The 27068-nt window shown below is 37.9% G+C and overlaps 2 protein-coding genes across 2 annotated transcripts; one reads left to right on the top strand and one right to left on the bottom strand.

Annotated features, from left to right (window-relative positions):
* Positions 1-17286: 17286 nt before the first annotated feature.
* LOC144837187 (uncharacterized) lies at positions 17287-26996 on the bottom strand. The gene is made up of 3 exons (XM_078692205.1): positions 26776-26996; positions 26231-26571; positions 17287-17375 (listed from the first exon to the last, which is right to left on the bottom strand). Exons 1-3 carry the CDS (start codon positions 26994-26996, stop codon positions 17287-17289), a joined length of 651 nt encoding a protein of 216 aa, XP_078548331.1.
* LOC144837915 (uncharacterized) lies at positions 24266-25821 on the top strand. Its single transcript, XM_078693240.1, has 2 exons — positions 24266-24401; positions 24653-25821. Exon 2 carries the CDS (start codon positions 24666-24668, stop codon positions 25545-25547), a length of 882 nt encoding a protein of 293 aa, XP_078549366.1. The 5' UTR covers positions 24266-24401; positions 24653-24665; the 3' UTR covers positions 25548-25821.
* Positions 26997-27068: the final 72 nt, after the last annotated feature.

The raw sequence follows: 27068 nt of genomic DNA on the forward strand, positions 1-27068 counted from the left end.
GCTAATTATGTCTTGAAAAATGTAAATTATATAGACAAGCATATGGGAAAAAAGAGTCTCTAAAACGGTTGGTTTTAACATTGCATTGCCGAATTCTACCAGATCTATTAAAATTACAATACTTTCTAGTGGATAAGTCACATCTAATTAGTAGGCAAATTGATGTGGATCTGCAAACATCTGTGTCTGCCTAATTAAAATATTCTTAATCGATCATCGTTTATATCGTTATTTATTTTCAACTTTAACGATTTAAAAATTCAACGCAACTTAATAACGCAACTAATCGTAACGTTTCGTCGACGGGAAAACAGGCTTTAGGCTATTGGCGCAAAAAAAACCCCAGTTTTGTTAAATATGGTCTATAAACCCCACTATATTCAGATAATTATGACAAACGACAGGCCAAAACGCCTCAGATGCTATCTCCGGTTGTCTAGATCCCCTAGACGATTATCTTTCCATATCAGAATTTTTTTCACCGCAATGCATTTCTTTGAGGTTTCTTTGTGCAAGCGCAGTTCGCGTTTGTCAACCAATCAGAGCTCAGGAATATCTCTCTCTCAGCTCTCTGTCCCCATCATCATCATATCGACGACACACCGACGGCAAAAATGGTGGCTGCAGAGGTCTTTATGGAAATTCTTTGTTAATTATACCCTTTTTTACGATAAGGATATTAACTGAAGTCATACAGAGACAGAAACATAAGGATTAATGCATGGAAGACAATAAGTTCACAGACAAATATTTGTGAGAGAAATGCCAGAAAACTACCTAGGCTAGCTAGGCCTAAACGCATCAGAGATAAATGTGTAAAGTGAGTTAGAGCCTATAGGCTAGGCCTAGTAGTAGGACGACCTAGTAGGCTAGGCCTACCTATCCTAGGTCCTAGTCTAGGCTAGGCCTAGGGCTACTGTATCTACAAATCACCCTACTCTAGTAGGCCTAGAATAGGCCTAGTAACTAGCTACTAGGCCTACTACACTATAGGCCTAGTAGGTAGCAACTAGCAAAACCTCTAGAGGGCAGTAGAGCCTAAAGGGAATACAAAATCGTGACCAAAAAGAGGGGTCAATTCAAGTAGGGTCTTTTGCGCAATGTTTTTCAGTATCTGATTGGCTAAAAAAAAAACAACTGCGTGTACGATCTTCTCTGATAATATAATAATAGATATTATAAATCTGGAATTCCTGCTTTTTTGCGGTCATACTTTACATCAGAGTCGTTTTTACATAAAATTAGAAAAAATAGAAGGTAAGTATAAAATTGTTGGATTTTATTAAAAGATTAAAGATTTATGTATGTATACCATTCATTTTGGCTAAATTTGGTCACAGTCACAGCCAAGTGTTTAAATATCGACTATAAGTATACGTCTGCTTACTGGCAGTAGCTAGTCTAGCCCGCAACAGCGCGGTGACATCATCGCACAGACTAGCGGACGTTACTGTTCACCGCGAAGGATTCAGACACGTCGGCCTAGTAAGCCTAGAAATTGTTGAGAACATAGAAGTCAGTTTCGTCTCATTTTTTATCATTTGGACCACTAGTAATGTACTAGTTATTTTCTTTACTTAACTAGTAAGTACTTGGTTAATGTTTCCATCATATGATTCAAATCTATTACTTTTTTTCCAACATATACAATCAATACTATTAATTAAATAGAGCGTACAATTGTGGTACACTGGTTATTTTGAAAAGGGTGCGGTTGGCGGGGAGAGGGATAAATAAAGCATTAAATTAACATTTTAATTAAATTGTGTAAAATGTATGATTTAATTTTTATTGTATTTTAAGGGTTATAGGCCTATACACATATTTTTGTTTTTATTAATAGGCCTATATTTACTATAGCTATGTAATGTTTCTTCATACTAGTTTGTAGGCTTAATAATAATATATTATTTAATGACATTTATAAATATATATTTAATTATAATTTTTAATTTTAATTTTATTTACATTTAACAACTGATGAACTGATGAAATAACAACCATGAAATGTACTTTTTTGTTCTAAACAGTACTAGGTAGGGAATGTAAATTGGCCTCTGTGGCCCACTGCAATCGGTAGCCCAATTTTCTTAATCACATTTCTTTTGTAGTAAAAGATATTATCTTGTTTCAGGAGAGGCCACTTCCAGTTTTGGCCAGACTTATGCATAACGTAAACTCTTATTTCCTCACTCTGTGATCTCTCCCGGACACTCATTTCCATCATATCTTACCAACACCCAGTCACCTACATTCAACTCTAACTCTTCATCTGACTGCACTGATTCTGCTTCCTTATCCAACTCAATTTTACTTCCACTATCATCTGATTCTTCACCTTCACTATCATCTGTTTCTTCACTTACACTATCAAGTATCATCTGACTCTTCACTTATACTATCATTTGATTCTTGACCATCATTTGATTCTTGACCATCATTTGATTCTTCACTTTCATCATCAACTTTAATTCGTACTTCATGCAATTGATTTGAATCTGTGGTCTGGGCAACCCTTAAATGGCTCCGATCTATTGGCATTACAAAGTGTAGTTTAAGAGTGTTTGGCACTGTAGTTAGTAGTGCTCCAATGATCCTCTAACATCTGTTCATTCTGAGCTATACTCTCTTTAGACAAGTAGTATATGTTCATATTTGGATTCCTATTTACAGCAATTTCATAAAACTCATAAGGTGTATTAGCTTGACCCTTACCACTACGGACAAGCGCCCAAACTGAACGTTTGACGGTACCACCATGTCCATCTACTACGCCCTTCCCATGGGAAGTGGCGTGGTTTAGTAAATATTTTTAGAATTTTGTTTAATATAATAATAAAGGTTTACTTATAAAACAAATAACAAATTTATCCATGACTTGAAATCTAATATTTTATAATAAATAAATCTATGATTAGTAGCATTACCTTCCTTAATTGACGAATCTGTTGTACCGTCAGAAATTACAGAAATGTAATTTACTCTCTCCAAAACTTCATGAAGTTTGCGTCTTTCAACCTATAAATAAAATTGTCTACAGTAATAATACCATGTAGCAAACATGGATAAAAATTGTCTAGGGGCTATGGACTACTGAATTAAACTATAATTAATATAAATTAATGTCAGCTAATAAATCTCAGCAATAAAATAAATAAAGTGCTGTGCCGACTTGTCCGTCCGGTATGAGGCTCCAACTGAAAGTTCCTTCACTTCATCTAACTTACACATCCAAACAAAATCAGTGAAAGGTCTACATACAGTGTTTACCAATTGCATGCGCGTTTCTGAAAAGCATGGTAAGTTTTTTCAACATTGTAGCAGCTTTGCTTGATCCTGGTTTTAAGAGCGTTGCTTTGTGTCTGTCGGTTGCTGTTATCTGGGCATGTGACTTATTATGTGATTTTAACGAATCTACCCCAAAATTATTGGTTCCTTCCAAAAGTAAATTACTTCGATCACCAGCATTAGCAAATTCACGGCACCACTTACAAAACATTGCATCGTCAGTCTTGTCATAGGCTATAGCCACTCAATATCTCTTTCCCAATCCGGCCTGTATGTTCTTCTCTTTGAATTATCATAATTTTGGTCATATTTCCGTTTTGACTCTTTTTGCTTTTCCTTTGGATCTTTCACATTTTCTAGAAACCGCCACATCGTAAAACAAATCATAAAACATGCACACAAATTCGTTGTGGTTGTGGATATTTATCACCTCCACTGAATGGTCAAAAGTATATAGCCGTCATGTTCCAGTCGTTTAAAACCAACCCCATAGAATATGTACTATTTACATTCTTTTTACATTAAACAAAATACGGTCGAGACTCGAGCGAATGGCGTGGTGGTGTATGTAGAGGAGGAGAAAGGCGATCAACGTGTCATGATATTGTTGAGCGGAGCGGTTGACGTTTTTTGGATTATCAAACGCAAAACTTAATGATAATTAAATATTAACAACAACATACAATCTTTTTTTGAAACTTTATTCATGTATTTTATTACCATATGACATTTTAATACCATTTCCTGTCGTAAAAAACCTGCTAGGCTAGGCCTTATATTCAGGTAAGCTAGGCCTTGACTAGGGGCTAGGTGGTTACTAGCCCACCGGGCTCAAAGGAAGGTAGGTTGACTAGCCCGGAGCAGTTTTTACTAGCCATTGTATGCCGGGTTAGTACTAAATCGAGCCCTGAGGTCGTTCACACCACGTGTACTGGCTGCACAACTCTTCGTCGCCAGGTCGTATAACCGTTGTGATTAGTCAACACAAATAAAGGAAACTTCAGTGACTGATTTCATCTATAGTATTATGTGTCTATTTCGTGAGATCCCTACCTGTATAGACTCTACATATGCCATTATTCCCAATATGGACACCCCTCGAAAGGAAAATGGAATAGTCCAGGCGCCGTAGCGGGCCGTACAAACGTCTCTCACGCATGACATCGTCCTCATATTCCTTTCGCTTTCCATGGAAAGCGGACGTGTGACCTTGAAACCTTGAAGGAAAACTAATTAAAAGAACAATAACAAAGGCACCTGGCTAGCAACGCATACCTTTGTGGATTTATTGTGTTTAGCATTCTTGTGAAGGAAGCTTCTACCAACAGTATCCTTACTTGTTTTGTAGCCATGTCTGCTCGTAAAGCCGCAGCCTGTTCCGTGTGTGGCGGGCCCCGCCCGTCCACGAAGCTGGACCGCCATTTGGCGTGCCCGCGCTGCCGCAAATGCAGCCAATCTGCGACCTGCGAGGTATGCATACGCTGGCCTGCGGCGAAGTTCATTACCGCCGATGAGTGGGCCTTGGCGCACTCTAGCCCCCCTGGTAGAGCCATGTCTGTTAGCTCCGGGGTCGTACTCCCTGACCCGCCGCCTGTACCTCAGGTGCTAAGCCCGGATATGCTGAAATTAATATCAGAGCAAGTCAGTAAGACCCTAGAGGAGAGGGAGCGAATTAAAACTGGATCCTCCAGTGCACCTCTTCCCGTCCCCTCGCTTAACAATCCAGGTATCGAGGTGCGGGTCTGTGGGGATTCCACTGACATAGATGATGGGTCGGAGCCTGAATTTGACGATGATACGCCTCTCCCGTCTGGACTTCAGCAGCTCGTCTCTAGGGCGCTACCGGGTATTCTTTCCCACTTGGGAATCCCGTATGAAACACCTGATGCTTCTGGAGGTTCTCTGGGTGGTGGTCTTTGGGACTCGCTCTCCCAAACTGCGACGACCTCTAATGTGCCTGTTGTGGGGATCCACCCAGACTTGCTGAGACGAATTAACCGTCAGGCCAAAATATTAAGGACCGCTAAGGTCATAAAACCATCGGCCCGGTGCCTGGCAAGCACCTTCCCCGTTCCCGAAGACCAATTTAAAACAATGATTCGGGAACCACAGATACCCCGGGCCGCAAAGAATCGGCTCCGGGATGATCAGCAATTAAAGCCATCAGCGAACATCTTCCCGGATAAAACGCAAGCAATCCTGGAAAGTACCCTGCGCACCCACGATAGGGCTGCCCGGGAAGGGATCCGCGCTGTTAACATCTGCGGGATCCTCCTCTCATTCCTCTCGGACAATGAGGCGGCTCCGACGTTGGTCCCAGACGCCGTTACCATTCTCCGGGAATGTATGGGGCTTATTGCCGATCAGTTCAACACCGTAGTGGTCTCGGCAGGGGATGCCCGGCGCACAAACGTCTTGCGTGCGTCGTCTATTGATCCGGGTCATTTTGAACGGTTCATGGATTCCCCTTCCTTCCAGTCCGAAGATTTATTTTCCGGTCTGTTTGCATCAAGGGAAGAGGCTTGGGCCCGCGAGCTAGAGGCGCGTCGCCAAACCAATTCTAAAGCGTCTGGCGGCGTTAAGCGTCGTGACCGTCGCACTTCTCGCTCGCAACGCTGGGCCACTAACCCTTACCAGGTGCCAAGCCAACCGAGGCCTCCTCCTCAGCCACATTCCTCGTCTTCCATCCCACCTCTCATGGGACCTACTTACTCCCCCCGGCCCTTTCGGGCCAGTTCCCACCCGGCCCAACATGCCTCCCGTGGGGGAGGGCGGCGTCGGGGTCGCCGTGGGAACCAGAAGTGACATTCCTGGGGATGGGCTCGGTTCTTCTGTAACCGAGCGGGTGGGGGGAAGATTAGGGATGTTCGCACAGGTCTGGGAGTCCATGGGAGTAGACTCATGGGTTGTAAGTACCCTGTACGCGGGTTACAGGATAGAATTCACCTCACTTCCGCATATGGGTCCACAGAGGCCAACTCAAATTCCTTCCTGCCCAATCAGGAAGAAGGCCTTATTCGATGGGGTCAAAGAATTAATGCAGAAGGGAGCAATCTCACGAGTCCCTCTGACATCCCTTACAAAAGGCTACCTTTCTACACTATTTCTCACAGAAAAGGCATCGGGGGGTTGGCGTCCTATTCTCAACCTCCGAAGTTTAAATCAGTTTATAATCCCGGTAAGGTTCAGAATGGACACGCTGGTCACGGTCCTACGTGGCCTGTGTCCCAGGGACTGGGCAGCATCTCTAGACTTAAAAGACGCCTATTTCCACATTCCCATTTCCCCAGAGGACCGTCATTGGCTACGGTTTCTCCTGGACGGGGAACTATACCAGTTCAGAGCCCTTCCGTTTGGTCTGTCCACTGCCCCACGGGTCTTCACTCGGGTAGTCAAGGCACTGGGGGCAGTATTCCACTCGATGGGGGTAAGAATCTTCATGTACCTGGACGATTGGCTAATTCTCGCAAATTCCAAACAATATGGACACCCCTCGAAAGGAAAATGGAATAGTCCAGGCGCCGTAGCGGGCCGTACAAACGTCTCTCACGCATGACATCGTCCTCATATTCCGAGATCCACGTGATCACGGCGAGGGGAGGCGGGAGGGATTGCTATACAGGTAGGTATCTCACTCATAGACTACCAACACCACTGTTGGTTTGTGTAGTCTATTTCGTGAGATCCCTACCTGTATAGACTCTACATATGCCAGAGTAGCACCGGCATCAGGAGGAGGGCGTGATTGTGACTAAAACCAAACTTACCCTACTTAGAAGGCCGACAAATCGCCGACGCTACGGTCGCCTGGGACGAGACAACGTCCTGAAGGTAGCACGATGAAAAAGTGGTCTGAGCTCTCCACCATGCCGCCGCTAAAATATCCGAAACGGGCACACCCCGAAATAACGCCCACGAAGCCACTGAGCCACGCACCTCGTGCATATGAGCTGGCGGCGGCAAGCGTGAAGATGCATACGCTGACTTGATGGCGGAAACGACCCAACGGGCTATCGTATCCTTAGAGGCGGGGCCATGGGGTTTTATTGTCGTCACAAACAGATGTGACGTTCCGTTTCGTAAATGTTGCGTGCGATTAACATATATTTGTATCGCACGCACTGGGCACCAAAGCCTGTCTTCTCGCACAGAGGAGTGCGAGGAAATTTTAGAAATAAAAATGGTTGGTGGAGAGTGATTCAGGGTTTGGGTCTTTGCTAAGAACCCTGCTCGGAAAGTGAGACGAACACCGTTGTTCTCAAACCGAATATGGCCAGGGTCTAAGGAAAGTGCGTGAATCTCACCCTTACGCTTACATGACGCTGCGGATACTAGAAACGCAGTCTTAATAGAAACATCGAGCAGAGAAGCTGAACCAAGGGGTTCGTATGGCGGTTTTGTAAGGGCCTCAAGGACCGAGTTTAAGTCCCACCGGGGAAGCAAAGACCGCACGGGAGGTCGAACATTAAACATTCCTCTTATCAGCATCGATAGTTCTAAAGAGGAGGATACTGACGATCCGTCGGGAAACCTCGGTAATACTACCGCAATAGCTGACCGGTACCCCGCTATGGTTCTGACCTGGAGTCCCGACTCAAATAGGTCATGGAGGAACCGGGAGACTTCGCCTAGAGAGGCGGAATGAGGATCGATTTCATAACCGGCACACCATTGATAAAAACGCTTAAGGCGGCTGTTGTATAGTGTTCTTGTCGACTCCCGTCGAGACTGGGCTGCCAACAAGGCAGGCCCGTCTGGAATTCCTGCACTTCTGAGGCGATTCCTGACAAGGGCCAGGCAGTCAGCGTCAGGGATTGCAGGTTGTGAAGGCCCAGCCGGGCCCGGGATTGAACTAAGAGATCGGGCCGAATTGGCAGGGTCCTGGGCTGAGAATAAAGCAGACTCAGCATTGTGGGAAACCAAGTTTGGCGAGACCACCATGGAGCTACCAGGAGGATTTTGCATTGATGGCGGCGAATGTGAGATATGACCAGAGGGATGAGGGAAAGAGGCGGAAAGGCATACGCCCACATCCCGTTCCATGAGATCGACAGGGCGTCGGAGGCCCAGGCCGTGGCTTCTGGGTACCGGGAGCAAAAAATCGGAAGTTGAGCATTCCGGTTCGTCGCAAACAGGTCGATGAGAGGTCGTCCAAACGTGTTGAAGATCTGTTGGACGACGGCTGTCGATAACATCCACTCGGTCGGAAGGACAGAGCCCTTGCGACGGGAGAGGGCATCGGCAATCGTGTTGAGTTTGCCGGGAATGTGAATTGCTTTTAGGTGGATCCCCTGCTGGTGGCACCAGTTTAGGAGCTGCCATGTGTAACAACACAGGGTTGGGGAGTGCGTCCCGCCCTGACGGTTGATGTAAGATACCACCGTGGCGCTGTCGGACAGCACCAAAACAGCCTCCCCGTGACATAAGTGGAGCAGGCTGTGTAGAGTATTTGAGACTGCAAGAAGTTCTAGGACATTTATGTGGAGGGCTGATTCCAACATGGTCCAGGTTCCCGCTACCTGCTCGGAGGGCGCATGACCGCCCCACCCAGAGAGGGAGGCGTCGACGGTGACTCGCACCGACGGAATAGGATCGGAGAAAGGTTTTCCCCCGTCCAACCCTCCTGGTTGAAGCCACCACTGAACGTGAGAAGCTACGAATGTATTTAGCGGGACCTGGGCCAGAATGTTTCTGGAGGAAGGGGAAAAATGATAAAGGAGGTGGAGTTGCATCGGACGCATGTGAAGTCGGCAGTCCGGAACTAAATCTACGAAACTCGCAAGGTATCCCAGAACTTTCAGCCACATCAGGGCTGGAGATGATGGTCGGGACAACAGGAGTTTTATCGCTGCCCGACAGGTCTCTATGCGAGCTTGTGATGGGAACGCCAGGGACCGAATGAGATCTAGACGGGCCCCAAGAAACAGTGGGGACTGAGACGGGGTGAGAACTGATTTTTGATAATTGATAATGATTTAATAAACGCCGACCTCACGTTCTGGCAAACGGTAACTGCAATGATGAAAACACAACAATATAACAGAAAATTCGCTTCAACTCTTTTCTCTAGGCTAGGCCAAGCTAGGCAAAATAGGCCTAAATTAAGCTACAATACAATATGAATATGATCTAAATAACAAGATAGATAAAAACGAGCAACTTACAATAACTGATATCCACTAGGGGAACGGTATGTCCGTGTTGCAGTGTATTGTTAAGCTTTAAGTTTTATTAATTAAGTCAAGCAATATATTTTAATCTCTTCTTCAATTCAACCAAACAACTTTCGTCACCAAGGCTACGTGCGCGTACGCAAAAACACGTTGAGCCCTCAAGTAGTTAACATAATGCAAACGATTATAAAACAACACACTCCCCCTATAGCGTTAACAATGCTATTAAATGATAATTAAGTCTTATGCCTCTTCTAAAAACAGCATCACTATCTCAGACACTGGTCATAGAAACATCTTCGCCACTCCTTTTCTTATCATCTTTTGTTTGTTTCCTAATAAAAACCCTATTATTACTCGAATTATGCCATCATTCTTTAAACTATGTACACAGTTCTCTAAGATAAGTATATTTTTGTTTATATTGAATAAAATTAAAGGGAAATAATATTGTCGCCTGCATAGGTTAACCTGTTACATCTAGTCCTTATGTGTTGAATATAAAATAATGATGAAAAAAAACATTACTTACCAATCACAGTTATGTCCTTGCCTCTGACTTTGTCAATTGCGGAGTCCATGGTCTTGTTCCGAAATGCTTCAATTGATGGACATGTATATTAGTGATTGGCTTCTCTGATGGGTTGATAATGAAACGAAACCCCATTTACAAAAAGAAAATAACCGTTGGTACTGAAGTTATTACCACTCAGTAAAATGTTGTAACTTAAAACAAAATCCCCAAAATGCATATTCTTGAACTTTGGTTGTGAATACCAGTGATGTACGAGATAGTTTTGTGCACAGACCTGTCGGCCTCAAAAGTAAAATAAAATGATATCAAATCAAGATCAAATTACATGGAACATATACATTTTTAATTAAGAGTTGTATATTAATTAGGCCCGAGTTAAGTATTTGATTGCTTTTTTATTAAAATTGTATTCATCTGATACGTTTAAATTAAATTCATCCTCACTAGTACTATATTATTTAAGATTAATTTAGACATATTTGCATTTCTTGGATTATAGTGAGTGATAATACATTTTTGAATTAAATACAGTACATACCCACTTTAAATTAATTGATGTTGCAACACTTTCAACTTTCATGGCAACCTGCTCTCCACAAGTTGGGCACATTATGGGAATTGTCGTGTTGGCAAGGTCCATTAGGCAGGATGCATACGCAATCTCACCTATCTGTTTTTGTGTCTCATCAAGACTTTCTAAGTCACGCCTACAAGTGCTACTACTGTCGTCTTCCAATTGCTCCTCCTCTTGTTGGTTTTCAATATTTTGAATCTTCAGCTCATGCAGCGTGAAAAGTTTAGTGATGTCAACTGGTCCAGAAGTGCTATGTACAACATGTATGCAATGTAATTCAAAATTCAATTTGGCATTTAAAAGAGTATCTACTTAGGCACCGTCAGCTTGAACAAGTTTGACTGAATATAAAATATAAGCTGAGATCTGTAAGTGTAATTAAAGAAATTTGGGATATCATCTCTTTTTATGTAGATACTATTAAACCAAAGAAACTGCAAAATGATAAGGCTATCTAAATTCAAAACAGGTTGACTAAAAGTATCTTCATAATACAAGTGGATTGCTTTTGGAAGCATGCAATCCTGAGTCAAAACCCATGGAGTACCGTCTCATTTTATGAGTTAACAAGTTTTACTGTATGTATGATATAATGAAGGAAAAGGATTAAGAAAAGAAAAGCTGTATTATTAATACTTGGATTTTTCGTTTGTCGTTCAATAATTTTTAAAAACAACTTGCTTCACAGACATATCAATGTTAAAGCTCAGGTACAGGCATGAATTTTAAATATAATATCTGGTTAATTGTACATAAATCAAATATTTGTAACAGAAATCAAGACGAAAAAACATGAATTTCCCTTAATATGGTCAAATACAAAATTTTGCAAAATTCTGCCATAAAAACCAGGAAGACTTTTTTCAGTAGTTAGGTAGTTTAACCTAATGTAATAACATGTCTTGTGACTCCCTAGAAGGTAAAAAAAGATGGTGGATATACGGTGGATAATTTTTGCTATAGCATGAAAATAAAAATCTGAAGTTGAATAAAAATATCAGAAATGTAAAATTCAAGTTATATTACCTATATTTAGTTATCTGATAACATTTGTTACCACACCGTTTATTTTTCATAGCTTTTTAAAATGCCTCTCTATTTACAAAATTTGTGTACAAAAGAATAGAGATTTTACTGTGTAATTTGAACTATCCCCCCACTGATAAGAAAGTGCTTATTTTCAACAAGCTCCTGTAACACAAATAAAATCCAAAAAATTATGAAACATAGGGGAAGCTATAGATCGATAATTATTGGAATGTATGATAAATAGAAATTTTTTGCCCGCACCTGGCCTTTAAATCATCAAACTCATCTGTCTGCGGAAACCATGTTGCATCAGAGTCAGCCTGATCGGAGTTGATTGAATCAGCACCAACCTCAGATATATTATCACAAACTACTTCTTCATCACTAAAAAATGAATATATTTTGTATCTAAAAATAAAAACATTTAGGGATAGGAATTGTTCCCCAATCTCTTCTTGATACCGTTCATACGCTGATAGCAAAGCTATTCTCATCCTATCGTGCAATAAGTTTTTTTTTGTTTTTTACTCTCCATATCTCGTCGTCGAAGCAGCAGAGACCTGGTAGACGATATATTATTATCACAAACTACTTCTTCATCACTAAAAAATGAATGTATTTTGTATCTAAAAATAAAAACATTTAGGGATAGGAATTGTTCCCCAGGAACTCTTTACCTATCATACAATCTCTTCTTGATACTTTATATGCTGATTTGCAAAATTAGTACCTTTCCATTGGCATTTCACCAAGTGATGATATTGAACTTTGGGAGCAGCTCAACTGGTGAACTCCTTTTATAATAGGTGTAGATGTTATTGGGTCCTCATCTGACTCTATTTGATGCCCAAACCTAGATAGTAAATGCAATAATACAGGACACAGTACAGTTAGAGTAGTTAACTAGGATATAGAGTGGTAGTGCTCTGGGCATCAGTGCTTACCTTTAAGTGTTCTTACCCTTAAAAGTGATATAGCAGGTACTCGTGACTATCTGCACAAACAAATTCAGTCAGCCCTGCAGTTTTGTGATGGTGCAATGGTGGTGGTAGTAGTAGTACATAGTACAACAGTACCTTATAGGCTTGTTATAGTAGTAGTTGTAATTGTGATTTGTTAAGACTTCATTGCAATTGCATGGACATTGATTAGATCACCGCCAAGCAGAAAGCAGTAAAGTAGTTACAAAACCACTAAATATTAATAAATCATTCTTTGACCAGGCAGGAAACATACTTCAGCTTAATTTAGAAACTTTATGTCTATCTTGTACCACATGCCAACTGTGTTACTATTGGAAACAGAAAACAGAGCTTGTGAGTGTCGGTATGTTATTGTTAGTAATTAGTAGTTAGGTCTGGTGGTAGTACTAGTACAAGTAGTATGTATAATAGGCCTAGCCTAGTATTGAATTATCTATCTGCCCTCATCTGCCCAGTCGGTCCTGCAGCTTCATCATTTCTACTTAGGGCCTAGCCTAGGCCTAGGTATTGTTAGATTGCTAGACTAGGACTAGCCTATTCTAGGCCTATAGTGTAGGCTAGTACTACTGTAACCTAGTAGTAAATAGTAGGCTAGGCCTAGCCTAGACGTAGTAGTAGTAGTAGTAGGCGCCGACTGACCCACAACGGAGATCCGGGAGAGCGAGTGGCTTCTACCCTCCTCCAGCCAACACAGGATACCTACCAGAAGTCCATTAAAACGTCTGCAATTTCGGAATCCCCGCATTTGTCCAGGCCTACTAACTGTATCTTCAACGTTTGTCATCGTTCATACGCTGATAGCAAAGCTATTCTCGTGCTATCGTGCAATAAGTTTTTTTCGTTTTTTACTCTCCATTTCTCGTCGTTGAAGCAGCAGAGACCTGGGGCAGATTGCTATAAGCGGTCTATAAACGGTCTTAGCACTTAGCTGGCTATAATTCGTGACCTAGCAAGTAGTCTTATATTATAGACCATTGCTATACCGCGGTCTAACCTGTGAACGGTCTTTAAAATTAAAGCCTACTCGAGGGAGTCTTAAACCTATTTTTGTTGTCAACATGGCGTTGCCGATAATAGGCCTTGGTATTATTGATCGTGAAAGACCACGCATTGAACAAATTTTCCATGATAGATCACATCCTTTGGATACATATAATGACGATGAACTGTATAGAAAATATAGATTTCCTCGCGCTGAAATTTTAATGTTAATAGATTTAATTATAAATGATTTAAGGCAATCAAATAAAAATCATTCGGTTCCGCCAGTTCTACAAGTGTGCACAGCTCTCCATTTCTATGCTACAGGTGTGATGCATAATGTATCTGGTGACAGCAGGTAGTCCTTTTTTATCGCATAATCTATTAAATATTTGTTTTATTGTAATAAAAATGCAATCGTTACTGTATTTTATATATATAATTATTTTAAATGACAATTTAATGGACAAATGTAGTCTTACAAAACTGTATTCCCTTTTTTTAAAGGAATTCATGAATCGACAGTTTGTAGAATAATTAGAAAGGTTTCTCTGGCATTTGAGGCCAAACTAAAGCTCTGTCTACACTATCAAATTAGTTTGACAAAAAAAGTGTGATGTACCCAAATATGGTAGTGATATGCCCAAATATGGTAGTGATATGACATCATCATGTCCATATATGGGCACATCACATTTTTTTGTCACATAAAATTTGATAGTGTAGACAGAGCTTAAGGCAATATGTTACCTTTCATAACAACAACCACGAAATTATAGCTATTATATATAACTATAGTAGCACCAAATGGGAGAATTGTTAGGGATATGATTGCCCACAAGACAATGCATAAAGTTCATATTATGTAAAAATATTTTAATTAAAACCGTATTCTCACAATGAATCAATTGATTTAAATACCGTACTGTTTGATTATTTAGGTTTTAATTTTAATTAATTAAATTACTATTGTATTTACAAAAGTTTGATTTGATTATACAGTATAAATTATTAATATTAAATTATTGTTCAATCACATAAACTTGTGGCAATGGCAATTTCTAAATTTAATTTCTGTTGCTCTAGATTTAATTTATTTATTTCCTCGTTCAATTTGATTTCTTCAGTTTTGTTTTTTTGAATTTTTGACCAGCTTGACGCCCCAGTCCATATATTCATCCTATAAATTTCTTTTCCTTTGTGATGATGCGTTACTCATTTGGATCATTTAACTGCTGGCTCGTTATGGTTGGTTGTAATTGAATGACATCATTTAAGTCATCATCATTACCTGAAAATAAAATTTTAACATTTACTTCCTATTTTTATAACAATATAAGCCTAATTTAATTAATCATAACAATGGGTTTTAACTTACTACCAGTTTCTATATATGTTTCACACCCTGTCGAAACACCAAACATCGCACTATTTAGTCCTCCGTAGATGTCACAAATAATTTTAGAAATTTTGCTCATTTTATGAGGTGGACCACCGCCGGCCCCTGGATGTTCTTAACCTACAAAATTAAATTAAATACTTCACTTTATCATATATGACTTAATTATGTCATTTTCTAGACTTAGCTACTTTAATATTAGCCTATACTTATACTATAATATAGGTTTACTTTGTGAACACAGCTATACTAGGCCTAGTCTACCTAGCCTTTATTTTCTGCGTTTATTGTTTATTATTGTATTAATTAAACATATTCTTAAAAGGAAATATATGGGTAAGATTTGTTTTTAACTTATTGATATCTTTTTTGGTTTCCGCCACTAAGTTCTTCCACTTTTTTTTTATTTCTTCTCGCGTTCGTTGAACTCCAGGATTAATTGCATTTATGCTATATTACAAATTATGTCCCATTGCTTTCTTTTAATTTCAACATTAACATTCGCATTTAATTGCGATAGCAGTATTGTTTTTGATTTGTTAAATAGCTCGACTAATGCTATCTTTTCACATTCTGAAAACGCCGGCCTTCTTTTATTCACCTTCATTTTTACACATGTAAACTGAATTGTGATTTGAGCGAGTGTGACGAACATAACCTTATTTGGTATTATACGTGTAAAGTGCGCCCTCAAGGCCTATATAATAATATCCAAATTTTGTCTTTTCACACCTAGTCAGAGTAGTCTGAAATGACAGTAAGTTTAAGATCGTTATCAGTATCATCCCCTATATCTGCGGTCTTCTTTTTTAGCTACACGGACGGGGTGCCACCGGGTGGCATGAGCGGAGGCCTACATCAGTACACGCAAATTAGCATGACGTAACGTTTTTCAACAACATCGCGAGTATGCTATATATCTATATTATGTTTTAAAATTACAAATCACAAATTATAACTCTTGCCTCTTGTACAAAAATGAAGTTTTTTGAACAAATAGTTCTCGAGAAAATGCAATTTCAGTTTACTTGTTACTTTAAGACTGCTCGCCGGCTTTTGAAAATTGTCTCCTATCTTTTAACACTAGCCGGTCTGAAAATAATATCATTTATTAATAAACCAATTTTGTTGATATTCAATAGGCATGGTCTGAAAGTATATACCTATCTACACCCAAAAATTCAGAACGATAACTTGAAAACTGTAGGCGCTATCATTCTAACAAACAAACAAACATACATACATACAAACAAAGTAAATACTATACTTGGCAAAATTTTATTTGCCAAGTAACAAAAACACGCGATCGATTACATATACCTCCTTGGCGGAGGTAAATGAAAGATTAGTTGTTGCTGTTAAAATTATGAATTATGAAAAAAAAAAATGATAAACTACCTGATTACAAGATTTAAAGTCATTATTTGTTGGGGAATACCTGATTTTTCCGTCGTAACAACAACACAGCACAAAACTTATTCGACCAATCACAACAATTTCTGACAATATTACTACGCCGAATACGAACATATTTTAATGAAATAGTGCTATGACTTATCGTCTTTCCGATTTTAGTAGACTTTTTCTAAGGTTTTTTATCATAAAATTCAAGTTGAATAAAAAAAATCTTTTGTTGCAATTTTGTCTATTTTGGTAGTTGACACTGTAGATTGACTGGACTATAATAAAAAGAATTAGTTTCCATTGGGGTCCGACTAAAATATCAAAGGCACTAAACAACATTGAAAATAAAAAGTATGAAATAGAGATAAACAAACTACCATATCCCATGCATCGTCCCATGCATCTCTTATCCATACAATAGGCAATGATGTGGCGCGCATATTTCCTGCTGGTGTAAATGTTTTTGGTCCATTTGCCATCCAGTCCATTTTTTTCTGATATTGTCTTTGAATGGTTTGTTGATACTAACATCCAAAGGCTGCACCATGGATGTCGGACCTCCTGGAATAACCGTATTATCGGTATGCCCACTCTTAATTTGTCATTAAGAACACGACCGGGCCGTCGTTCCCATACCTTTTCAATCCATTTGTTACAGCCATCCTCGTCCATCCACCCCTTTTATGAAGGATGAGTCCTGGTGGGAAGATGTCCTTTGGCATAGTTTTCCTCTTGAAAATGACCATTTTAATTTTGTACCATCAGCCATGCATGCGATGTGCTGTTTTTCATGGCCAGTTGTTTTTACCATAATCGTATTTTCTCCCTTCTTACTGACTGTCCGATTGCCGGTAATGTCAAAGTACATTGGCATTTCGTCCATGTTGCCAATGTGTGCAAGATTATATTCATTGGCCTGTCTAAGTCGAATAATATTCTGTTGAAAAGACGTAATTTGTTCTTCCATGTCTTTTGGAAGTTTTTGTGCCATTTTTGTCTTTTGGCGCAAGCATAAGTTGTGTTGGCACATAATTCTTGTACACCAAGTGGGGTTTGCCGTGAAGTCCACGGATTGTTGGTTTGGTACCATATCATTATCTTATGGTCATACTCTAGGTATGACCGAAATTGATCGCTACGGTCAACACCAGACATAAATCTGTTATAATCTAAAACAGACTGTGGCAAATATTCGTCCTTCATCTTCTCTTTCACCGCGGTTACGTCGCTCCTTCTGGATGTTATCATGTACTGTTGACAACAATCGCACTAAACCAGAATCTTGCCACTGCACAACTATGGAATCGTCCTTCACAAATAAAATAGGATCATCCCCTTTCGCAAGTTTTGGTCTTGGATAGGCAGCAGCTCCTCCGTGCCTTTACAGGTGGTGTTAGCAATAGGGTTTCCTATCCGATTTGCTTGAAGTGTACAGCAAGCACCAGTATCTTTGTTTTTGAGAGACCGGAAAAGTGTGTCAGATGAATACAAATTATCCATTTATACAATATGGCCTTTATCCGAAAATTCATCTTCGAGTAGACAATTTACAATGTCATCCACAGTTCCATCACCTGCACCAAGGTAGACAAACCAACGCAACATATAGCCATTGTGACTGTCACATAGTGCCCATAGTTTCAATCCCCATTTTGTAGGCTTTTGGATCATGTACTGTTTCAATATTGCTCTGCCCTTAAAAGCAAGCATTGCCTCATCTAAGCAAATCTCTCTATGAGGCTGGTATAAGTTGACGTACGTGTCCTTCACAATTGATATTGCATCACAAACTTATAATGGGTCATACCCAACTTGTCCTTGGGGAACAAACTGCCTGTTATCCGAAAGTTGAAAATTTGGCTTCAAAGCGATTCTTAGACATTACACTAGAAAAGCCTGGTGTTGATGTAAGCCAGTTTGTTGAAGTGTATAGGCCTAGGCCTATAAAGTATTTTAAAAAAAGGAATTGAAATATAAGTACCTCAAGCATACTGCCAACCTTTGTTCGATAGAAATACTTGGTCTAACTTAGGTAGTTTCTTTTGCGATATCGTCTTTGATTAGTTCTAGGATTTCATAAAAGCATTGTGGGGATACTTGGAAATAACTAACAAGTTCAGGAAAAAGCGTATGGAATTCACCATAAGTCTCTCTTGATTGATTTATGGAGTGAACCCATAAATTTTGATCTCTTTTTTTCAGTTGACATCTTTTTTTATATAGCAGAAGGTATAACAAATAATCGTCGTCTTCTGAGTCCGTCGTGATTGTGAAACAAAAGGCGCACGTCATGCGCGTACTTCGCGAGTCATAGAACGATAAAATCGTTGTAGACGCGACACAGCGTTAAAACTCTTACGTTTACAATATATAGTTATAGTTATCATCGTAGTATAAACAGGCCTTAATGGTATGATTGTATATAAGTAAAAAAAATTGAATCAGTTTTAGTATTTTAAACCTTAACTGGAATAAAAAGATTGGTTTTTACCCACCTTTCCAATATCCCCATCTGGTTTTGTACTTGGTTTTTCTTTAGGGTCATTTTCCATCATTTGCAGTTAAAAATCCACAATTTCTACGTTGATATCCTTTCGGTTCGTTTTACTTAGTGTTGTCAGACCATGACAATTGCACTTAAAAATACCGTTGGGTGATGCGCCAATCTAGGGTTTATGAGGATCATACTAGTCGAAATCCAAGTAGCATTCAGTGCCTGTTCTTTAGTTTGTTTAAATCCCTCTTTTCTTGATATCGGCATCCTTTCAATAAACGTTCATATTTTTTCATCATTGTCAATTGATAGAGTTTCAATTTTATTTATATTTTTCTATCAATTCTTGTTTTTTAGGTGGTCAATAACAGGATTAATACTGGTAAACAGTGCTGCGTTTGGCACTGCGTCGTCATGCAGCTCTCTATACCAGTGTGTAACTTCTTCCGTTTTTTTTGTGTAGGTAAGCGAGGATCAATTTCATTCATTGCTTAATATTATCTTAACATCACTTTTGCTGAAGCAACATTCTTTTAGATTTATTCTACCTGCAAGGTATCAATGTACATTCTGGATCAATAAACCCATGGATATTGGAGTACTGCAATAACATGATTTCAACATCTGCTACTTCCTGCCATACAAGAGCACCAACAAACAATTATTTTTACAGGGTCTTTCTCTACATCAATCCATGTGCTATTGATGTCTTTCTTCATTGATTTATTTTACATCACAGTAAATAAACATGTGTGATGGTGCATCATAAGTAAAAATCTCACTGACGTGTCCACTGTCCCAATATGAATATTATGTTTTTTGGTCTTATAATGTCCGATATGTTCCTCATCAAAGTCCCTTACTTTCAAAATCCAAGAAAAAATATGTGTTAATTTTTGGCCAAGTCGTTACATTTTCAATGCACTCTTTTTCATGAATTAAGAGCGGATCCCTGATGCCAATACTTCTTAATCGAGATGTGTACTCGGATTTTAATTTCTTTCTTTGCTCTTCACTAGATTGAACAATTTGAACATTTTCAGATTTGAATCAGTTATGTCAACTGAATATTACATTTTTCTGCATTTACCTAAAAAAAACAATTAACTCTGTATAGTAATTTCAATAAAACAATTAATAATTTAATATAATTTTTGTTGACATTAATCAATTGTATAATAAAAATATAATTCATATACTGTATGGTTTCAGTAATAATATCATTTTATGAAAATATATGAATATCGATGAAATGAATAAATATTAAATTACTACTATTGAACATTTTATAGTTGGTAATTGTCTTATCTTGGCATGCCTCATTTGTTAAATTTAAAGGTTTGCATGGTAGGTAAACAAGGCTAGAGCAATCTACTTTTAACCTCATATTGCCATTTTTCTTGCAATAAATAAATATGTATGTATTACGTGATTAATACTCATGCATAGTGAAGTATTACGTGATTAATACTCATGCATAGTGAAATATTCTTCATTTGTTGAATGTCTTCCTCAATTTGTAGAATTAGTTGATTAATTTTTCTCTTCACTTCAATTTGCTTTAATTTTGAAAACTTTGAACAGTTGCAAGATTTGATTTAAAAAATATAGTTAGATCATCAGCTTCTTTCTAGTTATCGCTTGCCCTCTTTGAATGTAAATATTCGACTAACTGCTCTGCTCTTCATCTTTTTTGCTGCATGTCGATTTAATAGTTTCTTCATTATCTTAATGCACAAGGTTCCTTCTACATCAGCTGCAGAAGCTTCAGCTACCATGGCCTTCATAGTCAGTGGACGTTGGAGTTGACATTTCTGTAAGAATTTACTGAAACATCTGTAAGTTAAATAAGTTGGTTTAAATTGGTAGAAAGATAGACTGATTACAGTAAAATAATAGTAAATAATAACATTTATAACAACAATTGAATAGCGTCGGAGTAAAATTACAGAATACACGATTGTAAATTTAGGGATGTAAATAAATAAATGTTTTGGCTAAACAGTGGGTGATGCACGTGTTTAATAGGCTCTTAGATAGTGAACACCCTCCATAATTAATGTACTCTACCAAATTATTGTTGTTTCTACAAAACAACGAACGGATTTTCAGAAATGTGAGATAACATATTAGTAAAAGCTTCCTCCCCTGTCCTGCCATCTTTCCCGCCACATAAATTCGTCAAGGTATACCGGCAACCATTCTCGTTTACACCCTCGCATTCTTTTTAACTTTAATTTAGCACGATTCCAGTAGGCCTCTATGTACTGTGGTTCACTGTTAAATGTCCATCTACCACATCCATGTCCTACACTCTGTAATACGTCTTCCATTTATCAGAATATATTATGGTTCCAGGAATGTACGTGTGCTTCAATGATTGGTAGTAGAGTTTGTGCAGATCTGTTTTCCACCACCTCCATATAGCCAAGGGCTGGCTTATAAGTCGTGTCGGCCAGACCAAACACCCACAGTGTCGGGGCTTCTCTACCTCTACCATTCTGGAATGAAATGATAATGTACATTAGTTTCTTTTCTTAATATACGGTAGGCATATAGATATTTCCCCTTCGCTATGCTTATCCGTGTATTAATCTTAATTAATAGCATATGGGTAATATGCTCAATATTTGTAAAGTAATTATCTAGAAATTAGGCTGTCAATGTACGAACATTCAAATATAAATTGTTTGTTTACCATGGTTTCTTGTTTTAATTTACTAATAACAGTAATTACCTGATTTATTTAATAAGGTTAGGCATGAATTGATTAATTATTAAATTACTGTCCAAATGGTTTTTTAAACTTTTTGTTTAATGATGGAAATAATGGTAATTTAACAGCTTTAACTACTTACATTAGCATTTGGTAAATCCATAGCCCAGTAGTAAATGGTCAGTAGCCAAAAGTCCAGTGTTATCTTAACCCGCTGCAAGAAGGTCCCAGTCAGTAAACTTATGTTTGAGGAGCATTTCCCACACCTCCAAGCATAAGTATCAATACCTTAAAAATATAAAACATTAAGTGACTTTAAATAAATATATAGAGTAGGCGAAATTAAAGAACAAACTTTCATAAATAAAATGAGGTTGTTAGGAATCGGAAAAATTACAACTCAATGTATTATAATATGGAAAAAGTGAAATAAATATTATTATTCATTATATTGCTAAAATTTAAAAGAGTGAAAATAACTTATACATCGTTTACACCGGACTACATTTCCGCATTTTTGCGTCCCGGGTACGACTCAGGTTATACAATTCCGGATAAACTCCGCATTTTTACTGGCAGTGTAAAAGGGGTATTATATATAATTGAATTGATCACTTTATTTTCGAATAAATATTCCATATATACAACAAATACAAAACGGAAAATCACACAAAAATAGGAGTGAAGATCATAACAGATAGTTCATAGCAACATTCTCAATGTTGTTGAGGTATGATTTTTGATATATTGAGTAGAGTAGTGTATTTTGTTTGTTGACAGTGTTGTGTAGTTGATGGAAATGTGTGTTTCCAAATATATCATATTTGTGGTATTGTAAGTAAAGTTAAGTGGAATATTGTGTGGGTATGTTAGAGGTGGATTTAATAAGATCAAGAGACTTTACTTTATTGGCCCAAGTATTGACTCTTGGGGTATACCACATATACTTTTTCTGCTAGTCGAATGGGTGCCATTAACATAATTTGTGCGAGAATAGTCCTTAAGATAATTAGAAAACCATTGATAAGAATTGTCCGTATCAAATGCCTTTTTTTAAGTCTATTGCAACTAGACCTGTAAATTGCCCACTACCATTTATCCAGTCTTCAGTTACATTTAATAATGATGACATGGTAGACAAATTTGATCGAAAACCTGATTGACAGTTATAAATTAAATCGTTTTCATTAATGCTCTTTCTAATACTTTTTATAAAATAGGTAAAATAGATATTATCTATAGTCGCTAGGTTTAGTCCTGTCACCATTCTTATGGGACAAACTCTAGCACTTTTCCACTTGAATGGAAACTTATGTTAGTATAGCAACAATTGAGAGTATAGCAACTTTAGCTAGTTTAGCAGGTAATTCATCATTACCCATTGCTTTCTTGGGAGAAATAAGTTTTAAAATATAAAGGGTGATAATGTGTCGAAATTCTTTTATGTTGCAAGATAGTCGATTGTATCAGTTTTGATGATACTTTTAAATATTGGATGTTTTATGGATGTATGTATAGTTTTTGTATGGTTTTTTATATACTGAGTAGTGTATTTTGTTTGTTGATAGTGTTGTGTAGTTGATGGAAATGTGTGTTTCCAAATATATCATATTTGTGGTATTGAAAGTAAAGTTAAGTGGAATATTGCGCGGGTATGTTGGAGATGGATTTAATAAGATCAAGAGAGTTTACTTTAATGTTGATGATTAGTGCGCCTTCTTCTATATATATCGGGTAAATAAGAAGTTTGAAGGGTTAAGTTGAAATCTGTTTAGTGGTGGTGAGGAAGTCTAATTCGTTCAAGAGGAGGGTTAAATTAGCAATTTGGGCGCTATGATATCCCATAATAATTCCTTGTGTTGGTTTATAATGGTCGTCTCCTACTTTGAAATAAGCGTTGTTATTAATAATGTTGTTTAATTTAGTAAGGTATAATTTTGTTTCATTGTTATAATTTAAAAGGTTACAAGCATTTATAATGGCGTCATTAGGCAGGTTTCGCATTTTACGAATTACTGATACCGATACTGATACGTCATATGCGTATTTCGATATCCGCAGACTGTAAAAAAAGTTGTTTCGCGCTTTGACAACGAAATACGTGAATAGAGGGCGCTTTACTATGTAAATATTATGATTGCATAATAATCGAACGTTGCATGTAATAATAATCGAACATATTTTGATTGTGTAAGTATTACTTTAATTATGTTATGTTGTGAATATATAATGTTTGCATTCAATAATAGGATCATATATTATAGTTATTGTGTATGCAGTCGATTTTGGTGACCGGTCTCAACACCAAACAAAGTCATTAGCCTAGGCCCCTAGGCCCAGCCCTCTCGATGAGCCTGAACGACGATCTAAAAATAAACCAAACTTGTCAAATTATGTTTATTTCTGTACTTAGTCTATTGACAGATTGTCTAGGCTTTGGTCGTGTATTATTTTAAAATACCCATGTTATTTAACCTTTACTAGACCTAGGGCCAGGCCTACACAGTTTAAACTATTTTAATGTGTGCTGTGTACTAAATGAGCTAGTACTAGGCCTAGGCTAGGCCTAGCTAGTTGTGTAGATAGGCCTCTCTCTAGGCGGTAATTCCTCTAGGACTAGCCTGGCTACTACTACTAGTAATACTACTTTCTACATTTTTTTAAAATGTTAGTATTTATGGCGAGTTGTTAAAGCTTGCTATTGAAAATGATGATGATGAGTTAGTATACTTTCTAATTTCTAAACGACCCGAATCAACATTTCGTCATTTCACAAGATTCAATATTAATAATTTGACAAATTCTCAATGTATTAATAATTTCAGGTATGTATACAGTACTTTATTTATTTTTTGTACTCTGTATATTAAACATGCAAGTGATTTAATTACTGTAGTAAGTAAATGTAATGTAATGCGACATTTATATAGCACTATTTCATGAAGATCAGAGCGCTCTTTCCATATCATTCTTCTCCCCTAAGGATACCTTCGTGTCTGCAACACCAAGACTGCCTTCAACTGTCCAAAAGTAACTATGTATTGAATTCAAATAAGCTAAATTAATTCCATTTCAGATTTGACAAGCACATGATTTTTCAATTGGCCAATTCACTGAACTTGCCAGAGAAAATTGTCTGCCCGAATAGAACAGTTGTGTACCAGGTCGATGCACTCTGCATGCTGCTCAGAAGGATGGCATATCCAAACAGATTGTCAGACCTTGAATCATTGTTTGGTCGCCCGAAGAGCACCCTCTCCTTCGCCATTTCGAAAACATTGGACATCATACATGATAGATTTGGACACCTGCTAAAAAATCTCAACAATGCATGGTTTAACGGCAGACTCCAAATATACGCAGACAAGATAAATGAAAAAGGTGCCCCTCTCAAGAACTGCATTGGGTTCATAGATGGAACCGTGAGACCAATATGCCGGCCTACTCACAATCAGAGGGTGTGCTTTAACGGGCACAAACGAGTACATGCACTGAAATTCCAATCAATTGTAAGCCCGGATGGCATGATTTGTAATTTGTATGGTCCTATGGAGGGAAGGCGCCATGATTGCGCTCTGCTTCGAGCAAGCAACATAATGGAGTATTTTGAGACAGACATGCGAAGGGATAGAGGTGGGTTACCATATTGCGTGTATGGTGATCCAGCCTATCCAATTAGGGATTATATCATTTGTCCCTTCAAGGCAGCTCAGCCATCACCGGAAGAAGAAATATTCAATAGAAGAATGTCTAGCGTAAGGCAATGTGTCGAATGGCAGTTTGGCAAAATCATAGCTAACTTTGCGTTCCTAGATTTTAAAAAGAATCTGAAGATTTTTCTTCAGCCTGTAGCCAAGTACTACATTGTAGGTGCTTTGTTGACAAATTGTCACTCTTGCTTATACAGTTCACAAACATCAGAGTATTTTGATCTAGAACCTCCTACTTTGGAAGAATATTTACAAAGATAATTATAATTCATAACATATTGAATTGAACTAATAAAGAAGAAAGACAAATTGTTATTTCAATTTTACAATTTATTTAGTACAAACTTTTGTACTGGAAGTGGTGATAAATAAATAGTACATATACTGTACTATATGTGTCTTGAGGTGTATGTTACAACAATACATAACACAAATAAATAAATATTTATTGTCTTTAAATATTAAGTATTAGTTTAAAGATGTATTGTCCCCCCAAAAACATGAAAAATGAAGATTAATAAAATCTGAGTTTGAATAGGTCATTTTGTAGTTTTAACAAAGTTAATCACTTCCATAGAAAAAAAACCCCGAAATATAATGTTTTCACTTATAAAATAATAAAATAAGCGATTAAATTCAACCAAAAACTTGACTATTATTTTGCTTTAAATTACAGTTTTTTCAGGTAAATAATTTTTTGGTCAAAGTGAATAACTATTATGTGACATTAAAATGGGGTATTCAACAAAAAACATTTACAAATTATTTTTTCTGGGGGACAATACATCTTTAAATATTGCTATTTATATTATTACACTGTTTTATAGGAATTTTCTCAACATAACAAATAACAAAATCAACACAACCCACAACAAACTACACACTTTTCCTATATGCAAAAAACACATTACACAATATATAATTATTAAATTATTGTTCTTTGTTGATTAACTGCTGCAAGAGAGCAAGCACGGACGCATCATGCTGAATGCGTGCTTCTCGCTCTTTTTTCTCCAAATCAAATTTCTCTTTCTCCAGCTCATGCTGCTCTCTCCGCAGTTGTAAGTAATTATTCACATTGCTCTCTTTCTTTTTTTTTTGAGCCCCAGTTACCTCGTCATCATTCCTCTCTCTTTTCAGCGACTGCATTGCAGCGTCACGCACATCTTTTCCTTGTTGTTCTTTAACTCTATCCTCAGCTGCCTTATTTGACTGTACCTCCATTAAAGCAACAACTTCTGTCAACAAAGTCTGCCGCTCAGTGTATTCTTCTGCTGTACCAGATCTGCAAATGTAATAATAAATAAATAATATATTGTCACACACAAGTCCGATTCCTTACCGCTCCACCATGTGCTCAGCGGACAACTCTTGTTCTGAAAACTTTTGCTTCCCTCGTCACATCCGTCGGCAAAGCCAGGTAGGGAAAATTATTGTTTTTAGTCAACCAAAAAAAATACGACTAAAAAAAAATAATAAAATTACTTACGCCCTTAAACTCTTCATCTCATCCTGCTTATGAGCTTTTATAAGTACTTTCATTCTCTCTTTGGCAGCTCTTATAGTTGTGTTTATTAGGTGTGTACTATTGACTCTGCTCACTATGCCTTCCCACGTTTTTGTCCTATCCACAAATGGTACAGAAAATGGGGCATCTGCCACCACCTCTTTCAGTAGAACAATGTCCAATTTTGGGTTGAATCGATTCATAATCTTGGGAGAATAAAATATTATTATTAATTAATTATTGATGTTGATTATGTCATCATACCATTAATATTA

Source organism: Antedon bifida, chromosome 3 (assembly GCF_963402885.1).
Source record: "Antedon bifida chromosome 3, ecAntBifi1.1, whole genome shotgun sequence".
Taxonomy (NCBI): domain Eukaryota; kingdom Metazoa; phylum Echinodermata; class Crinoidea; order Comatulida; family Antedonidae; genus Antedon; species Antedon bifida.